Here is a 17,851-nt window from a genome sequence, read left to right as displayed (position 1 = left end):
CCCCCCCCCACACACACCTAGGGACATTGTATAAAGATAGAAAAATATAGAGTTATAGCTGCTCCTCCTTCTTCCTCCCACCCCCCTGCCTGGAGATCACAGTTCAGAGCAGCCAAGCATAAGCCAAGTTCCAGTGTGCCTCCATGTCAGGAGGGGAGCAGGGGGGCTGCAAAGATGCCTGGGATGCCAGTGGACGGCAACCTAACTTGAGTTGAGATGGAATCTGATACAGAAGTTTAACAGACCAGTCCAACCTAAACTGATTAAGTCTAATACTAAATCCATCTAGGTCTATTTTTGACCAGGTTCCACCATTTTTAAACTAGCCTATGTGCACTGCTTCCATTCTGTTACAGGTTTAGACTGGCTTCCAATTTGTTATGCTGGTTTAACTGTTTATGATTATAAAACGAATTACTAGAATGCTGTGTGGGATATCTGTCAAGAAGAAAGCACACAATTTCTCAGTTGGTGTAATAAAAGGTATCATTTTGGAACCAAGAGTTCTAGATTTTTGCAGCACATTCTAAAAAAAGCATTCTATATGCAGCAAGAATCATAATAGACTTTCTTTACTTTTTTCTGTTTTTAAAATATCAATGTTAACGGCACTATTTTGGTTGTTTTTTTCAAAATTAGGCATTTAATATTTGGTGTTTGTTTTTACATGTTAATTTCATATTTTATGTACAAGAAGTCAAGACAGTTCAGAGTTATGGTTCCCAAAACAACCTGAATAAATTTTAAAAGTAGCAAACATGGTTTAAGTTTTTTTCACTGCTGCATATTGTATTATGTGTGTGTATGTATGTATTAGGGCTGTTAATTAATCACCACTAACATTCACAATTAATGTGTTAATTGGTTCTGGTGTTAATTTTTTTAACACTTTAATTGCACACGTGGTTCTGGAATCCACACCTGGGCTCTGCTCTACCGCCATCACTGCTGCCTCTGGGCTCCCCAGTAGGGCAGCGTTGGCAGTGCAGAGAAACCACAGGGCAGCCTGGACATGTGCACACAGACACACACATCTGAGCAGACACAGCATGCATGTAGCCAGGAACACAACCTGGTGGTATGTAGAGCAGCACCCAGCAGGTAAGTCTGTGGAGGGGAAGGGGTAGGGGGAGAGGGAAGGGATGGGGGGAGCTGATTAAGGTCCCCACAGTGAGGGAGGGAGTGGGGCAGGGGAAAGAGCAGGGCCTGGTATGAATGGGGCCCTGGGGCTAGGGTGGGTCATGGGATGGAGCAATGGGTGGCTTGTCTGGGGCATGGGGAGGGCACAGTTTCCTGCCACTGTGCACACCCCAGGGGAGACATGGGGGTCATGTGCCCTCCAGATTTGTGCATGGGGTGGAGGCAGGCTGCCTGCTGTGGACTGGGTCTCTGTGCCCTGCTACCTTTGCCCCTGGAGCCATGCGCTGGCTGCACCACATGTCCCCTGCCTACCTGGCTTCAGGAGCCACAACATGGTGTCACATGTCTCTTGGGGCAAAGGCAGCAGAGTGCAGAGTTTCAGCCTGCAGTGGGCAGCCTGCCTCCACCCTGCACACAAACCCAGGGGAAACATCCAGGGGCACAGGTAGTTTTCTCCTCAATCCTTCCAGTTATGGGTCATGGGCACAGTAGGGAGAGATGTATTGAAGAAGTCAACAGAAGACTGCAGCACTGGTGCCATCATGAAGGCTTTGGCTTCTTCAATCACAGTCTGTACTTCAAAGAGAGAGGCAGAGGTTTGTTGGGAAGGGACAGCCTCCACCTCACTCCGATGGGAAAGAAGCTCTTCTCGGCCAGAATGGCTGACCTGCTTGACAGGGCTTTAAACTAAGATTGCTGGGGGACGGGTGGACAACCACTAGTGCAAGCCCTTGAAGTGACAACCACAGAATCAGCAGGTCAGGTAACACAATGGAACTCACTCCTACTACAGCCCAAGAATGGGACTCTTCTAAGAGGACAAGAAAACCCAGGGCTTCCAGTAGCAGGCTTAGCTGCCTGTACACAAATGCCAGAAGCATGGGGAACAAACAGGAGGAATTGGCCCTTCTGCTAAGCAAAAATAAATGGAATCTCATAGGGATAATAGAGACCTGGTGGGACTCCACCTATGACTAGACCACAGGTATTGATGGCTATACCTTGTACAAGAGGGATTATGCTGAAAGGAAGGTGGGGGTGTAGATGTCTATGTGAAGGAGCAGCACACTTCCCTACAAGCAGAGATTGGCATCCAAGAAGGGTGACTTGAGACCCTCTGGGTTAGAATTTGGGGAGAACATGGTGAAAGGGATATAACTGTAGGAGTCTATTATAGACCTCCTAACCAGGAGGAAGAGCTTGACCATGAATTTGCTAGGGAACTGGCAGAGGTTGCACGCTGTCAGTGCATAGTCATCATGGGTAACTTCAGCCATCCTGGCATCTCATGGGAAGAGCATTCAGCCAAATCTGATCAGTCATGAAGCTTCCTCACTTGCATGGACAAGCTCTATTTGACTCAAGAAGTCTGGGCCAACAAGAGGTAAGGCGCTGCTGGATCTGGTACTGGCCAAAGGGGATGATCTAGTCAGTGATCTGAGGATCGAAGGGAAACTTGGTGACAGTGATCACAAGTTGATCACTTTCTCTATCCATCACAAAGCTAGCAAATCAGTCAGCAACACAGAAATCCTTGACTTTAAGAAAGTTGACTTTCACAAGCTCAGGAGGTTGGTTGTTGAGGCCCTGAGAGATCATGATCTGACAGGGAGGCAAGCCCATGATGAGCGATTGGTCCTTATGGACGTGATCCTAAAAGCACAAGGGAAGTCCATTTCAGCTCATAGGAAAGGTAGCAAAAGGGCTGGGAGACCCCATTGGCTGAATAGGGAATTCATGGACCTGAATCTGAAAAAAGAAGTTTATAAGGGATGGAAGTTGGAAACTACCACTAAAGAGGATTATGCAGCACTTCCCTGCATCTGTAGGGAGTGGACCAGAAAAGCCAAGGCTGAAACTGAAGTCAAACTGGCTAAGGCAATCAAGGAAAATAAAAAGCCCTTCTTCAAATATGTGGGAAGTCAGAAAAAAACCAAGGACAACATTGGACTCTTGCTGAACCAAATGGGCCAGCTGACAACCGACACCCAGGAGAAAGCTAATCTCCTTAACAATTACTTTGCGTCGGTTTTCCTCCAGCCCAAGGGGATCACCCTGCCTGACAGGATGCAGGACTACCAGGGTAAGGGCGATCATACACCCATAGGCAATACGTAGGGGAGGCATAGTGGGGCACATGCCCTCCTGAGATTGGCCACCGCCGAAACAGCTTCTGTAGGCAGTTGCTGCCCTCCCCTTGCTGCTGATGCAGCTGCTGGCATCTGCAGGCAGTATCTGCTCACTGCCAATGCTGCCACTTACAAATGGTGCCCCCCAGTCTCGGGGGCACCAGTCATTCATACATATGCCTATAATTGACAAAGATCTTGTGAGGGAACAGCTTGAGAGGCTGGACATCCACAAGTCAGTTGGCCCAGATGGAATGCACCCAAGAGTGCTAAAAGAGGTGGCTCGCATCATAGCATGACCAATGGTGAAGATATTTGAGAACTCATGGTGCTCAGGAGAGGTTCCTGAAGATTGGAAGAGGGCTTATGTGGTGCCTATCTTCAAGAAAGGAAGGAAGGAAGATCCAGGGATCTACAAGCCAATCAGTTTGACCTCAATTCCTGGAAGGGTGTTGGAAAAAATTATCAAAGAAACCATCAACAACAGGCTAATGGAAGGCAAGATTCTGAGAGAGAGCCAACATACCTACCTGCAACAAAGCCATGTTCAACATGGCTTTGTTGCGGGTAGATCTTTCTTGACCAACCTCATTTTCTTCTATGAGCAGGTGACACATCACCTGGACAAAGGAGAAGAGGTTGATGTCATATATTTAGATTTCAAAAAAGCCTTTGAGTTGGTCTCACATAATGTCCTTATGGTAAAAGTGGAGAACTACAGACTCAACAACCTTATGGTCCAATGGCTGGGGAACTGGCTCTGTGTTTGGACCTAGAGAGTGATAGTCGATGGAACCAAGTCAGCATGGTACATGGTGACCAGTGGCATCTCCCAGGGCTCAGTACTCAGACCAGTACTCTTTAATGTATTCATAACTGATCTGGATTCAGGTGTCAGAAGCAGACTGGCTAAATTCGCAGACAGCACCAAATTATGGGGAAATGCAGTCACGCTGGGGATAGGCTGGCAATTCAGGCTGAGCTGGACAGGCTTGCAAGGTGGGTGGATCAAAATCTGGTTACATTCAACACAGAGAAATGCAAGGTGCTCCATCTCCGGAGAAACCGCATCCCCCCATCATACTTATAGGCTTGGCAGTGCTACACCCACTAGCACCATGACCAAAAGAGACTTGGGGGTCATGATTGATGACAAAATGAACAAGAGCTACCAGTGCGATGCCACAGCTGGCAAAGCAAATAAAACTCTGGGTTGCATCTACCGATGCATCTCAAGCAAGACCCAAGAAGTCATCCTCCCTTTTTACTTGGCCTTGGTCTGGCTGCAACTGGAGTACTGTATCCAATTCTGGGCTGCATACTTTAGAAAGGATGTGCAGAAGCTTGAGAAAGTCCATAAGAGAGTCACATGAATGATTAGAGGTCAAGAGAGCAATCCTTATGAGGAGAGGCTGAGAAGCATGGGACTCTTCAGCCTAGAGAAGCGAAGGCTCAGGGGTGACTTGGTGACAGCCTATAAGTACATAAGGGGTATGCATCAGGAACTGGGACAATGTCTGTTCACCAGAGCGCCCCAAGGGAAGACAAGGTCTGACAATCACAAATTGCTGGAAGACCATTTTAGACTGGACATAAGGAAAATTTTCTTTACTGTCTGAGTCTCCAGAGTCTGGAATAGATTCCCCCAGAAGCAGTGCAAGCACCTACTCTGGATACCTTTAAGAAATGCTTGGATGCTTATCTTGCTGAGGTGATCTGACCCCAGCTGACTTCTTGCTCCTTGGGTAGGGGACTGGAGTGGATCTCATGAGGTCCCTTCCAGCCCTAATGTCTATGAATCTATGAGCTATGCCCCTCCCCATGTCCCTGAATGAACCACCCACAGCTCTGTCCCAGGACCTGCCCTGGCCCTGGGTCCCCATTCACCCTAACCCCTATCCCACTCCCTTCCTCACCATGGAGGCCTTGACCTTCTCCCCCCACCCCTTCCCTTTCCCCTCTGCAGACTTACCTGCTGGACAGTGCTCTACACATCACCCGGCTGCGTTTCTGTAGGGTTACCATATTTCCAGTTTCAAAAAAGAGGACACCTGTGTGTGTGTGGAGGGGGGTGGTAAAATGATTGTGGAGGGGGCAGTGAATTGCCCATGCCCTGCCCCTATCCCTCATTCCCAAGGCACAGCCCCCCCCAGGCCTGCTGCTGCCCCTCGCTCCTGATCCACAGTACCCCACATCCTGCCAAGACATGTGGGGACCACCCCCTCCCCAGGTTCCAAACCCCACACACACACCCACAGCCCCCCCACACCTTCACAAATCCCCCCCATGCACATACCCCATCTCCTGCCCCAACCATACAAAGTACGTGCATAATTTTGCATAATTTTGAGTGTGTCTGCACACCATTTTAAATTTTTTGTGCAATTAAAATCACAACTAATTGCAACTAATTTTTAATTGCTTAACTAATCCCAATCCATTGTTTAAATTATTATTCTGTGGCTAACTAAAATATAAATAAGGGTACTGAAGGTGCACTGGTTCAGAACACCAAAGCAAACTGTGAATTGTAAAACATCGCAGTGGTAAGAAGGACCAAGCTCCTCTTTAGCTGGGTAAGTAGCACTTATATATGTAAAGCTGGGCTGTGAGTTGTGCAGTGCCAAAAGCACCCTCTACTGTTATGGCTGAAACTGGCTCACTGGGCAGCCAAGAGAAGCTGTGTGGGGCCTGATGGTTAGATCAGTTTTCTGAGAAGCAGATGTAGGTAAGTATCCCCCCACCTCCAGGGCAAGTGGGGCCTGGGTCTCTCACTTCCTGAGCAAGTGACCTACTCCCTAGACTTTGGGCAAAATAAAATGGCGGAGCCCCCACTTGCACTGACTTACATGGAGGTATGCATCTTACTCAAGCTGTGCACCTAAGTAGCTCAAAACACCACTTGTACATCTAAAGGTGAGCTGGATTTGGGCCTAAGTTCAGTCTCAGATTCAGTTTCTGAAAAAAATTAAAACCAAAATTGTTTTTCCCATAATGGATTTATCAATGAGATGTTATCTACTATATCAGAAGAAAGTACTTAAATTTATCTAAATTGAAAATCTTTGGTAAAGTGAAATAATTACATCTGAAATGCTTTTCATTATTTGAATTCATTGAATAGTCTGATTCGTTTTGTTTAGAGAGTTCTGTCTATGAAAGGAAAACAGCTTCCATTGATTTCAGTTGTGGATTCCCAGGGCATTTTTTCCATTCTTCTTTTTCCATTTGCACACTTTTATAGTCACACAATGCACAGTAGACTGTTTTACTGCGCGTTAGTTTAATGTCATGGTTTTACATGCTGTTTTAATACACAATAAAATAGTCTACTGTGCATTGAAGCACATGTGTAGATGCACCCCATGACTAGTAATGTGAATCACAACAGTAGACTATAGACAGACGGACAGATGTGTGTATGAATATTTACAAAACTTTTTAATGGAAAAAATGAGATAAAACAGTATAGATCAAAATAATATTTAATATTTAATAATGTCATTGAATAGTGATGTTGAGCTACACAAAATAAATATTAGTATTCTCTTCTTTTTTTTCTGTTTCCCCTCAGTATTGCCAGTGATCCATCATTTGTTTAGAACAGAATTCTTCCTTCTTTATAGCAATTCAGAACTTGGGCTGGTGGAAAAATTGCATTGAATCTCACAATTCTGTTCGAGTTGTCTTTGTGATTTCAGTGATTCTACTTGGAGAGTAAAATTACCCTTGGCAGAATCAGGGGCTTTGGGCCTGGAACAAGAGAGATTTCAAGGAAATTTATTAAAGGGCAGTGACTGTATTAATCTTTGATATCCTTTATTTTGTCCACAGGGCAATGATGTTCGGATAATCCTTGGTCAATTTGATGAGCAAATGGCAGCAAAAGTATTCTGTTGTGTAAGTAAATATCTCTAATTCTGTATTAGGGTAAAGAATTAATTATATTTAAAAACCCTGTATTAGATAAATAGAATTGCAATGGTATGGTCCAGTTCTTCAGACTTTTGAGGCCTAAGTTCACAAAGCACATTGTCATGTTTAAACCACTGATGATGCTTAAATATGCTAAAACAAGAGTCAGCAACCTTTTCAGGCTGTGGGCCAGACTGACTGAATTTGGCTCAGAGGTGGGCCAGCATGCAGAGGGGTGAGAAATACAGCCTAGCCATCGCCACTGCCACTTTTCCCTGCGGCAGCATGGAGGACGTGTCTGCAGCTGGCCTTCGTCCCTACAGTGTCAAAGGAAAGCAACTACTGCTGATGCCCCACACTGCTGCAGAGATGACTGCCAGCTTCAGACACTGTCCCCATGCTGTCATGGGGAAAAGCAGTGGTGGCATCTGGGTCCTAGCATCTGCTTCCTGTGTGCTTGCACACCTCTGACCCAAACTGGGTCAATCCAGCTGCTAAAGTGGATCAAACAGCTCCACAGACTGAATCTGGCCTATGGGCCATAGGTTGCCAATCACTGTGCTAGAGTTCTAGATGCCAGTGAGACCTAAAACTGGGCTCATAGTAAAGCATATGCTCCAGTGGTTTCCTTAATTGTGTTTAAATGAGTAGCTCTTACGTCAACAGTACCATGAACTATGTGTATGTAGAGCATGAATGTGTTTTAGTTTTTCAAAGAATGCAGAAATCCACACTGCAAGGAAAACAGTTACCATGATATGAACTGCAGAAGGTAGTCTAATAATCTCTACTTTTCCAAATGTTGCTAATCATATAATTAAAATACAGAGTCAAATTGTTTGCTTGTTCAATGTATTAGAGTTGTGTGACATATTCCTAACCAAAGCACATATTCATATGCAAAATCAAAGAGTTCATAAATTGAGAGAAACATATAAAATAAAGAATGACAGAATCATCTCTAAGTAGAATTATTTATACCTGAGGGTGCAATTACTACATAGTAAATTGGCTTACTACATAGTAAAGGGGAGCATACATGTATGCCTAAATTGTATTTCATTTTATATGCCTATAACATGAAATACAATTTGGAATCATGTTCTAACTGTATTTACATCATCCTAAATATATTGTCCCTTTAGATGTCTCCAGGGCACATATGCAAGTCACACTTTTTGGCTCTTTCCCATAGATTGGGATTTAACTCTGGGTATACATGCTGAGTTGAGCTACACTCTAGCTAAGCAGTTGTGTGGTAATATATGCTCACCAAGAGACGTGTACGGCTAGATAAGCCCTCTAGTTGTAACCTGGCAAAAAAAAGAGTAGTAGGTGTTAGATTCTGGATGAGGAGGATCCTCCTGTTTTAGCCCAATAGATAAGCATAGTGGAGGCCTACCTTTTTGGCAGGCGTGTCACAAATAAACCTCACAGCCTTCCTGAGTGCCACTTCAATCCCTTTCCGCTGTCCAATCTGCTGCTCAGTTTTCTGCTTCCTTCCCGGTGCTCCCTGCTTGATCCAATGCTCTGCTGTCTGCTCGCTCTGCCACCCTTTTGCATATTCCCTCTCCAGTTCGACACTTGCCACACCCAGTGGGTGCCTGTGCCAAAAATTGGCCATCTTTGGACTAGAAATTAGGGCACTGGCCCACAGAGTACAAGACTCAGGTTCCAAGGAGACTGAAAGCTGTATCTCCTGCTTGCCAGTATAGTGCTGTAGCTACCAGGCCACAGGCTAAGTGTTGCCTGAACATTTCTTTGACTCTCCTCTTGCAACTGGATCATTCTACAGACAGGCGTGGGAGACACATAGTTCTAGAAGAATGAGAACAAGCCTGCACATGTGTGGACTGCTCCCAATGAGGCAGAACATTTCCTAGTGCTATTTTATTATTTTAGTCAGAAAATAGGAACTGCAAGGTGCTGTGGGTCACCCCATGGGCAATGCCTGGTGATTAGTTCACTTTTCTGGGAATTGGGTGATTTAGGTTCCAAGCCCTTCTGGGTGAAGAAGGCCTGGAGCCTGGAACTCCCATACCCTGGGCACATGCTCTCACCACCCAGCTGTTTTGCTTCCAGCACATATGCATGCAAGTAGTTCTATTTAGTCACAAGATGAAATAGAATCCCAAACTCTATGCAAGTGCCGCAGCTGCAGTTATGGAACTGTGTACATGTCTTTTAGACACATCAAGTGAAATAGGTTTTAGCTTGATATTTTTCTGCGAAACAATTTGACCTTACTCCAAGGTAAAAATGGATTGGACAGATGACATGCAGGTTTACAAAGGTATAAGTCACCTCACTCTGCGTTGAAGTTACCACTTGGAAAGTGAGCAGTAGCTACATACCAGTGTAAGTTACATCATGAGTTTACTCCCCTTGTCAATTTGTCAATTGCATCCCAGCGTAGCCATTTTCTTAGTATTAAATAAGCTTCCTTGCACCTACTGTCCAGACACTTAACAACACCTACAACAGGCAGTGAGCTTGGAAGAGATGGTCATGTGCCCAGTTTTCCTTCAGAGTACCATTGCGTAAAATCTTAGGTAAATTACTTGTTACCTATTGCCTCGTGTGTCCTAACCCTCCATCTCCTTTTGATATCCTTTTCTAATTGTATTTACACCATTCTAAATATATTGTCTCTTAGATGTTTCCTGGCTTCAGAAAAACATCCATACTGATATATGGTATGGTACAATAGATACCCATACTGATATATGGTACTGATCACCTTTAAATAATTTTCAGTTATATATGATTTTCATATCAGTGTAAAATTTCATCAAGGTCTATGAGCACATGTGAAGGGCTGTTCATGCACAGCCTCCTGCACTGGTGGTGAGTAGGGGGAGCATATGTTAAATGGGTTGTTGATAGGGCCACCTCTGAGGAGGTACACCTCCCTGGGTGGGTTGGAGCTTAAATGCCATCTCCACTCCTTGCCAAAGAAAGTTCTTTGAGGAAATCAGATATCTTTTATTAGACTAACTCAAATATTTGGAAAAATTCTTCTTAGCAAGCTTTTGGGTTTAAATACCATTCATTAGGCTGAGGAAGGATCTGCAGTTGGTGCGTGCACCACAGGCTGATATGCATGCAATAAAGCCAGTCAGTGAAGATGTAAACTGAGGAGTCAGTGGGTGAGAACAGGCTGGGGGGATGAATGTAGCAGGTAAATAATGGAGAGGTTCCTGGGGAGTCAGATGTCAGTGAGCTTATAATGCTCCATAAATCCAATGTCTGTATTTAGTCCACGATTTTTTGTATGCAGGAGGTTGATGATGAAGTTCACAGGCTTGTCTCTGAAAAGTGTTTTGTAAATTCTCTTTGAGGATTAGAACTGAGAGATTGGAAAGAGAGTGGTTTTCTTGTGAGAAATGTACTCCCACTGGTAATTGGGTATTCTTGTCTTTAATAGATTTCTGGCGTGCATTCATTTTGGTGCGCTGTAGTTGTTTGGTCACTCTGGGACACTGTTCCGCTTCCCCGCATGGCCTCGGGGGGGGTGTCTTGCAGTGTCCTGGAGCTGGCAGAGCGTCACTCACAGCAGGCAGTGGCTCCTCCCCAAGGTGAGGCAAAGCAGGGATGGAGGCTGGGGTGGGGGGCTGGCGCAGGCTCCCCTGGCCGTGGGGAAGTGCTCCACTCTCCAGCCCTGATGTGGGGGAGCAGAGCACTTCCCCAAAGCTGATGGAGCCCACGCCAGGCTCCCGTTCCAGCCTCTCCTGGTGCGCGGCCTTGAAAAGGCTGTGTGCGGCCACACTTTTAATTGTGCATAGCCATGCACATGCACACCTTAGAGGGAACTTTGGTTGGATGGAGGAGTGATGACTGTTAAATTCCTGATGGAACTCAATCAGGGATTGCAGGTTTTCAGTCCAAATGATGAAGATTTCATTGATATATCTTAAGTATAGCAAGGGTTTGATGCTGCAGTCCTTAAGGAATTCTTCCAGGTGGCTCATAAAAAGGTTGGCATACTGTGGGGCCATTTTGGGCCATATTTAAACACTAAAGCTTGCTAAGAAGAATGTTTCCAACTATCTGAGTTGGTCTAATAAAAAATATTAGATTTACCCAAAGAACCTTGTCTGCCTATGTCCTTAGACCAACACGGCTACAACCTACACCCCCATCTCCACTCCTCTCAACCCTACAGTCTTTGGGAAAGAAACTGAATGGAGGAGCTAAACCATGACTAAGAACAATGCTACAAGCATGAATACTAGGCTTATTGCAGGGCTGGGGTCCTTGCAGGTCAGGTTCCTGAAGGCAGCAAGCTATTACTTGTTCCAAGATATCCCACTTTTCTGAACTGCACAAATCACAACAAAAAGGGGAAATTCTCACCTTTTCTCTGGATGCTGGATCAAAGTAATTTGTATTCAAAGGCAGTTTGAATCCACTGTGGTTGAATCAGAAATGTATTTAGTGCATAATAGGCCTAATAGAAAACTTTCCTATAAGCCACAGATGACTAGAGAAGAATGAATTTGATGTTTTTGGTTGGGATGATGATGTAGCTGTTATGGTCCGGGAAAAATCTGAGGCAAGGGTTTTATGTGGGTGGTATCTTTTACTGGATCAACTACTTTATACTGAACAGCTTGTTGATAGCCCTCCCACCTATACATTAGTCCAAAAAAGTTGTACACAAAAATCTTTTCCCTTGTGATTTTTCTTTTTGATTCCTTGATTTTAAAAAACATGCATATTTTTTCTGCTGTGGAACATGGCCAACACAGAGCACAACGGAGAATGTTTCATAGATAACATTGCCATCTGTATAATCAGAGATAAGAGGAGAGAAAGAGCAAAACTACTTCCAATTACTTTAGGAAGCAAAGAGACTTTTTTCTTCCAAATACATGCTATATTACTTGCCTGTCTTGCAAAGGTCTCACTGCTGAAATCATGACAGCTGCTTAGTGAGAGTAAAAAAAGTACCCCAGGGACACAAAGCAATCTAATTTTGAACTTTTGACCTTTCCTGTGATGCATAAGTTTGTTTGTTCTAAACAAGCACTATTAGACTACCTTGGGGAAAAAAAGAACATTATTTTTGCATTTTAGAAAACAAGTTAAAAGTCAGAGTTTGCTATTTTTGCTTTGTCAGCAATTCTTTTATGCCAAGTTCATAGAGGATCACCTCTGTTTAATTTAAACTTCTTTAGAATAGTTCAATATCAATACACTATTTCAGCCATTAGCATGAGCTTATGCCAGGGCTGGAGTCCTTGCAAGTCAGGCTTCTGAGGCTAGCCAGCTATTACTTGTTCGAAGATATCTAACTTCTCTGAGCATCTTTTGAAGAGATGCAAATAAAGATCAAGATCTTTTCCCATCTACTTGCAATGGCAACGGTGTCATGTGTGCGTCTCAGACTATGGTTTTGTTTGAATATTTCTGGTTTAAATGTGTTCATGTTATAATGACATATAATAATGCCTCAGTTTCCCTGACTAGCTTTTAGACAGGGAAAGGAGGAGCTAATTGTGCTTGGAACCCAAGCTATGGGGAACTGTGCTCTATTAGGGGTAATGGGCCATCAAGCAGCAAAGAGCTAATCAGCTTATGTTGACACATCAAGCAGACTACAGACAAATATCTGAAGAGACTTGTTATTGTTCTTGGTGCCAGGGAATCACTTGAAAGAAGGACAGTATGAGAGAAGGTCCTGAACAGGGGGATACCCAGATACAAGGGCTAGGGACAGAAGTTACACATAAGCTGGTTTAAGTAATTAGAAACTGAGTTAAACATGTAACAGAACAGAAGCTCAATGCACATAAGCGAGTTTCAAAATGGCCAAAACTGGTATAAGATAAATCTGGTTGAATGTAGTATCAAACTTACCTGGTTTGGGTCAAACTGCTTTATGGAACTTCTGTCCCAGATGCCTTCCTGGTTTAAGTTATGCTTTTCATCCCTGGGCTGGGCTGGACTGTCTGCTCCAGAGAGCAGGGATGGCCCTGCCCCTTTCCTCCCTCGCCAGAGCTCTGGCTGGCTGAGAAGGAGGTGGAGACTGCAGGTAGGAGATGGTAGCATCTGCCTAGCTTCCCCCTGCCCCGCCGCTCACTGCTCATGCAGGGTTGCCCCACTCCCACCCCTCTCACATGGCAAGGACCCCAGCGGCATGGATCCCAGCCAGCATCTGGTCATGACCCCCCCACCACTAACTAATACTGTGTGTGTGTATCTCCAATTTCACCGGAACAAATGCAGACAGAAATGTATCCATTTGGGCTAGAAGCCAGTGGCTTGCAAATGCACGCTGCAGATAAGAACTTGAAACTAATGAGAGCAAGGTTTGTTTTCATTTATAGGGCTTGATGGGTTGATAAGCTTTGTGTTCTGATAAGCTGCCTGCTGGCTTGCTTTCTTCAAAGCCCACAATCTATCAGTGTTCAATAGGGGGCAGAGAGAAGTGTGAGAAATGACCTGGTTTGCAATGAATGCAACCTGTGAGTGCTGTCAGCTTGGTGCAGACAGTACGAAGAAGCAGGGAGAGGGAGATCACTCCCTGCCCCTTGAGTGGCAAGTGGGGGAAAAGCCTGGTAAGGGCTGCTTCCCCCTCCAGGCACACACTGGCTGGGGACTGTGCAGACCAAGGTGGGGGTTTAAAGCACTCCCTAATCATAGCATCATGGACAACTGGTGCCGCCTTAATCAGGGGGAGCATGTGCCCTCCCAGTGACCAGTCAGTGACTGGTGGGGGGAGGTTCCCCCACAGCAAAACCTACCAATGGTGAGCAGCCATGCTGCTCCCAAAAGCAGCCACAGTGCTCCCCGAAATGGCTGTGGCACTTCCAGAAGTGGCCTACATCTGGTGCTCATACTCCCTAGCTGGAGCTCACAGGAGGGGCACTGGAGCTCCTGCCTGCCCCCCTCCCCCTCCCATCGCCTGAGCAGGAAGTGCGGCCTGGTAGGGAGTGCACCGGTACTCCCAGGGGGTGCATGTGCACCCCCGTGCACCCACTATGCACTGCCACTGCATAGCATCGTGCTGGGGCCTGGCCATGCCCCACCTCCTCAGTTCAGCACTATGGAAGGGAAGGGAGGACTCGCTCTAGCACCCCCTCCCCACCCCCGACTTCTAGCCTGAACCACTGCAGGCATATGTTTCCAGTTCCTGATTCAAAACGGAATGTCTATCCACTTGCAAATCAGTTCAGTCTCTGCAGGTTAGACTAACATGCAAATGTTGAATCAGTTCAGGCTTGAACTTTTTGAATGTCTGTGCCTAGACAAGGAGAAGCAGAAAGAGGCGGGAGGAGAGCAATCTGAAACAGACAAAGCATCTGCTCCTGACAGGGACAGTTTGGCTTGGGGGACCAAGGATTCTGCCTGCTGTTTTTCTATTAACCAATAAAGGTTCTTTAAAATAGAGCTGCCTGCTTCACTGAATGGGATTTTGGGTGCATTCCATCCCTTTGAAGAAGTAAGGTCCTTCTCCAGGAACTAAACCAGAAGGTAGCACTCTGAAAGAGGCCAGGGACCAGAAATCCAGATCTAAGGGACCCTCTACATGTTCAGGTAAAGGTGCAATGGTGTCTAATTCATGATCCACACATTAATGCCTTTTGCCATGCCACATGCACATGGCAGAGGCGCAATTGTGGGATTGCACATGAGATCCCACCGTGCCTTATTGCCAGTGCACAAGGAACTTGAGATTGTGATGGAGCATAAAAATGAAAAGTTTCCTAAGCTAGCCCTTTGCAATTGGTGCTCTTTACCATGCCAGTCCAGTAGATAGGGTGAGAGCTTGGGACAGATTCTATTTAACATACTAGAGGGAAAATTTTCCCAGGGAAAATTTAAATTTGTCAGAAGTTTCATTTTCTGTCAAAACTATTGATAGAAAATTCCCAATCATGCCCTCTTGAATTCATAGGTGTATGTCAGAGTAACTGCATGAATCTAAAAACTGAGCTTTAGTAGCCTAAATTGATGCAAACATCTGGCTGGGAAGAAAATAAGGAAGCATATATTACATCAAGTTCAGCTCACATTCTCTAACTGGCTCTTTTTGGCCAATTGGAAAAATAAGATTTAAGCAGTATTCCTGATAGTAAAATTAACTGAAATCCTTTTAGGTTTTGATGTTAATTCTCATGGCAATGAGATTTAGCTATTAAACTCCCATATTTCCTCCTCCCATTTTCCCTTTGATGCCTCCATTTTCGGTCACAGAGAAACAGTGACTTTCAAATGTGAAATGGACACATTTTCAAATGTGCCCATAGTAGAACCCTTAAAAATAAATTGTTTTTACTTTAGTAACATACTGAAATACCTGCATATCAAAGTATGCTTAAAATTTTCCAAAGCTCTTAAGTCTTTTATTCAATAATGTTGAAGCACCCAGAAAGTCAATGGGACTTATACTTTTGAAAATGAGGCTTAGGTTTCTAGTAACTTTTAAATGTTATGCCTATATTCATTTGTATTATTTTGAAAGGGTATGTACTGCAAATGTGTGACTCAGCTCATTATTGCTTCTGCATTCATTCAGCATTATGCAGATATGCTTTTCTGCAAGCAACAATTCCCATCTGATTAGTGAGAGGCACCATCATCTCACAAATTAGTCGACTTCCTTTTTCTTTTTTCATTGGTATTTTCCACTACTTTTGTAGAAAATTGTGTAGATAAAAATGTTGTACAGTTAAAAGAAGTGTGAAAAGTTCTTTAAGTTTTGCTCATTCCCCCTTCCTTACACTAGCATAAGCAACAACTGAAACAGGGCAATGAGCAAAATATGGCTTACATTTGTCCCATTTATCCCAACTGAAACACTCAAGAAAGAGCAAAGGTAAATCAGTTACTAGTTCTGTCAGATAAATTTCCAAATGTCTTCACAAAAAATGAAATTAGCAGGTTTTGTTGTTGTTGTTGTTTAATCTGGAACAGACTTTCATTTCCAGATGGATACAGACTTATGGATGAAAACCAGTCCCTATTGACATAGGTGTTTTTCTTTGGGACTTGTGGGCCCCCACAATCTGTGCTGTTGGGAGTTTTATTCCTGGCAGGGCCACCCATGCCAAATAGGTGAAAGGTTAGAGGCTAGAGGCTAGATAAAAATTAGTGTTGTTCCTTCCAGATTTGTGCATGGGAGGGAGACTGTCCATCTCAGTCTACACAAGATATTCTTGTCACAGAAACAGAAGGAAGATCTCACAAATCACAGTCTCGTATCCTTGCCGCACTAGGTAATACCAAGTGAACCACATGACAAGCGCTAGCCCTGGGAACAGGTATCACCCTTGCCCTGGTAAGAAGCTGGTATCCTGAGGTTTAGGCCACATTGCACATAAGATTTTGTAACATCCCTGTGATTCTGCAAGTTAGAAAGCTCAAGTTCAGGAGAGAGGGAATGTTATTGACATTTTTGGGATGAGTAGGTGTATACAGGAGCAGACTGTATCAAATTGAATAATAAGAAAATGATAATCTACTCAGGAGCCCCAGCTGGAGAAAAAGAAAAAATTGCCCTGTTCAAGTAACCATATGAGACTGGGAACCAATGAAGAGCAGAATAATGTGTCTGATGCTAGAGGTAGTGAGTCTGATGCTAGAGGAAGATAAGCATCCAGTTCTACCCCCACCAAATAAGTACCCTGAAGACGAAAACAATTTTTTAAAAATCCTACAGAATCTCATCTCATTAGCAGAGTCCAATAGAATGATATGTTCATCATCTAGGTTACTACGAATGCATAAGTAGGAACAGATCATTTACTAAGCAATATTACTGACATGCATAGAATTGATTTGTGCAGTGGGAATGGAGAAAACTTGTAGAGGCTTGCTAATGAAATCATCTTTGTTAGACCCTGACTCCACGCAGCGCCCAACAACTAGGGAGACGATGATCCAATTGCCCATGTTACTCATTAGCCAGAGCAAGCAGGGAGCAAACACCAGCACACATTGCTTGCAACAGCTTCATTCAGAATAGAGACAGTTTTGGACTAGCTCCCAAAAAACAACAAACCAGGGAGCTGCATTGAATATTAGTTCTTTTCACATTTTATACACCTTGGTTCATACTTATTAACATTCACCCTGCCTATGTCCCTCCTTCGGTTCCACCCATTTCTCTTCCCATCTCAAGTTCCATCTCTGTTTACTGTTTGCTTCCTTAGCATGGTATTGCCTATGCATTCCATTCATTTACTTGCCTCTCTGCTAAGAGCGCATGCGTAAGACTTTGACCTTCTCTTCTTTCGGTCACTTGCAGTTTCTCGCTAGTTCTTTCTTGTTTTCTTGCTGACTTTAGCACCATCTCCAAGGCCATACTTCTGCTTTGTCTTCTGACGATAGCTGGTGGGCAGCATTCTATTTTTACTCAACGCATCATGCACTTTGCACCCTATCCTTTTGTTAAGAATCCACTTATTCATAGATTCATAGATGTTAGGGTCAGAAGGGACCTCAATAGATCATCGAGTCCTACCCCCTGCATAGAGAGGAAAGAGTGCTGGGTTCAGATGACCCCAGCCAGATGCCCATCCAACCTCCTCTTGAAGACCCCCTGGGTAGGGGAGAGCACCACCTCCCTTGGGAGCCCATTCCAGACCTTGGCCACTCTAACTGTGAAGAAGTTTTTCCTAATGTCCAGTCTAAATCTGCTCTCTGCTAGCTTATGGCCA

The 17,851-nt window shown here is 44.4% G+C and overlaps 1 protein-coding gene across 1 annotated transcript in view; it reads left to right on the top strand.

The window, feature by feature from the left end:
• The window catches only part of GABBR2 (gamma-aminobutyric acid type B receptor subunit 2), a 1,245,145-nt gene that overhangs the window by 636,690 nt on the left and 590,604 nt on the right, over window positions 1-17,851 (top strand). Inside the window, exon 5 of the mRNA XM_019509192.1 lies at window positions 7,104-7,169. Coding sequence (XP_019364737.1) covers window positions 7,104-7,169 — 66 coding nt within the window. The remainder of the gene's footprint in view (window positions 1-7,103; window positions 7,170-17,851) is intronic.

The sequence above is a fragment of the Gavialis gangeticus genome, unplaced genomic scaffold (genome assembly GCF_001723915.1).
Source record: "Gavialis gangeticus isolate Ggan-Ray unplaced genomic scaffold, GavGan_comp1, whole genome shotgun sequence".
NCBI lineage: Eukaryota > Metazoa > Chordata > Crocodylia > Gavialidae > Gavialis > Gavialis gangeticus.
Note: the sequence above shows the minus strand (reverse complement) of the source record. Positions and strands in the feature narration are given on the sequence as shown.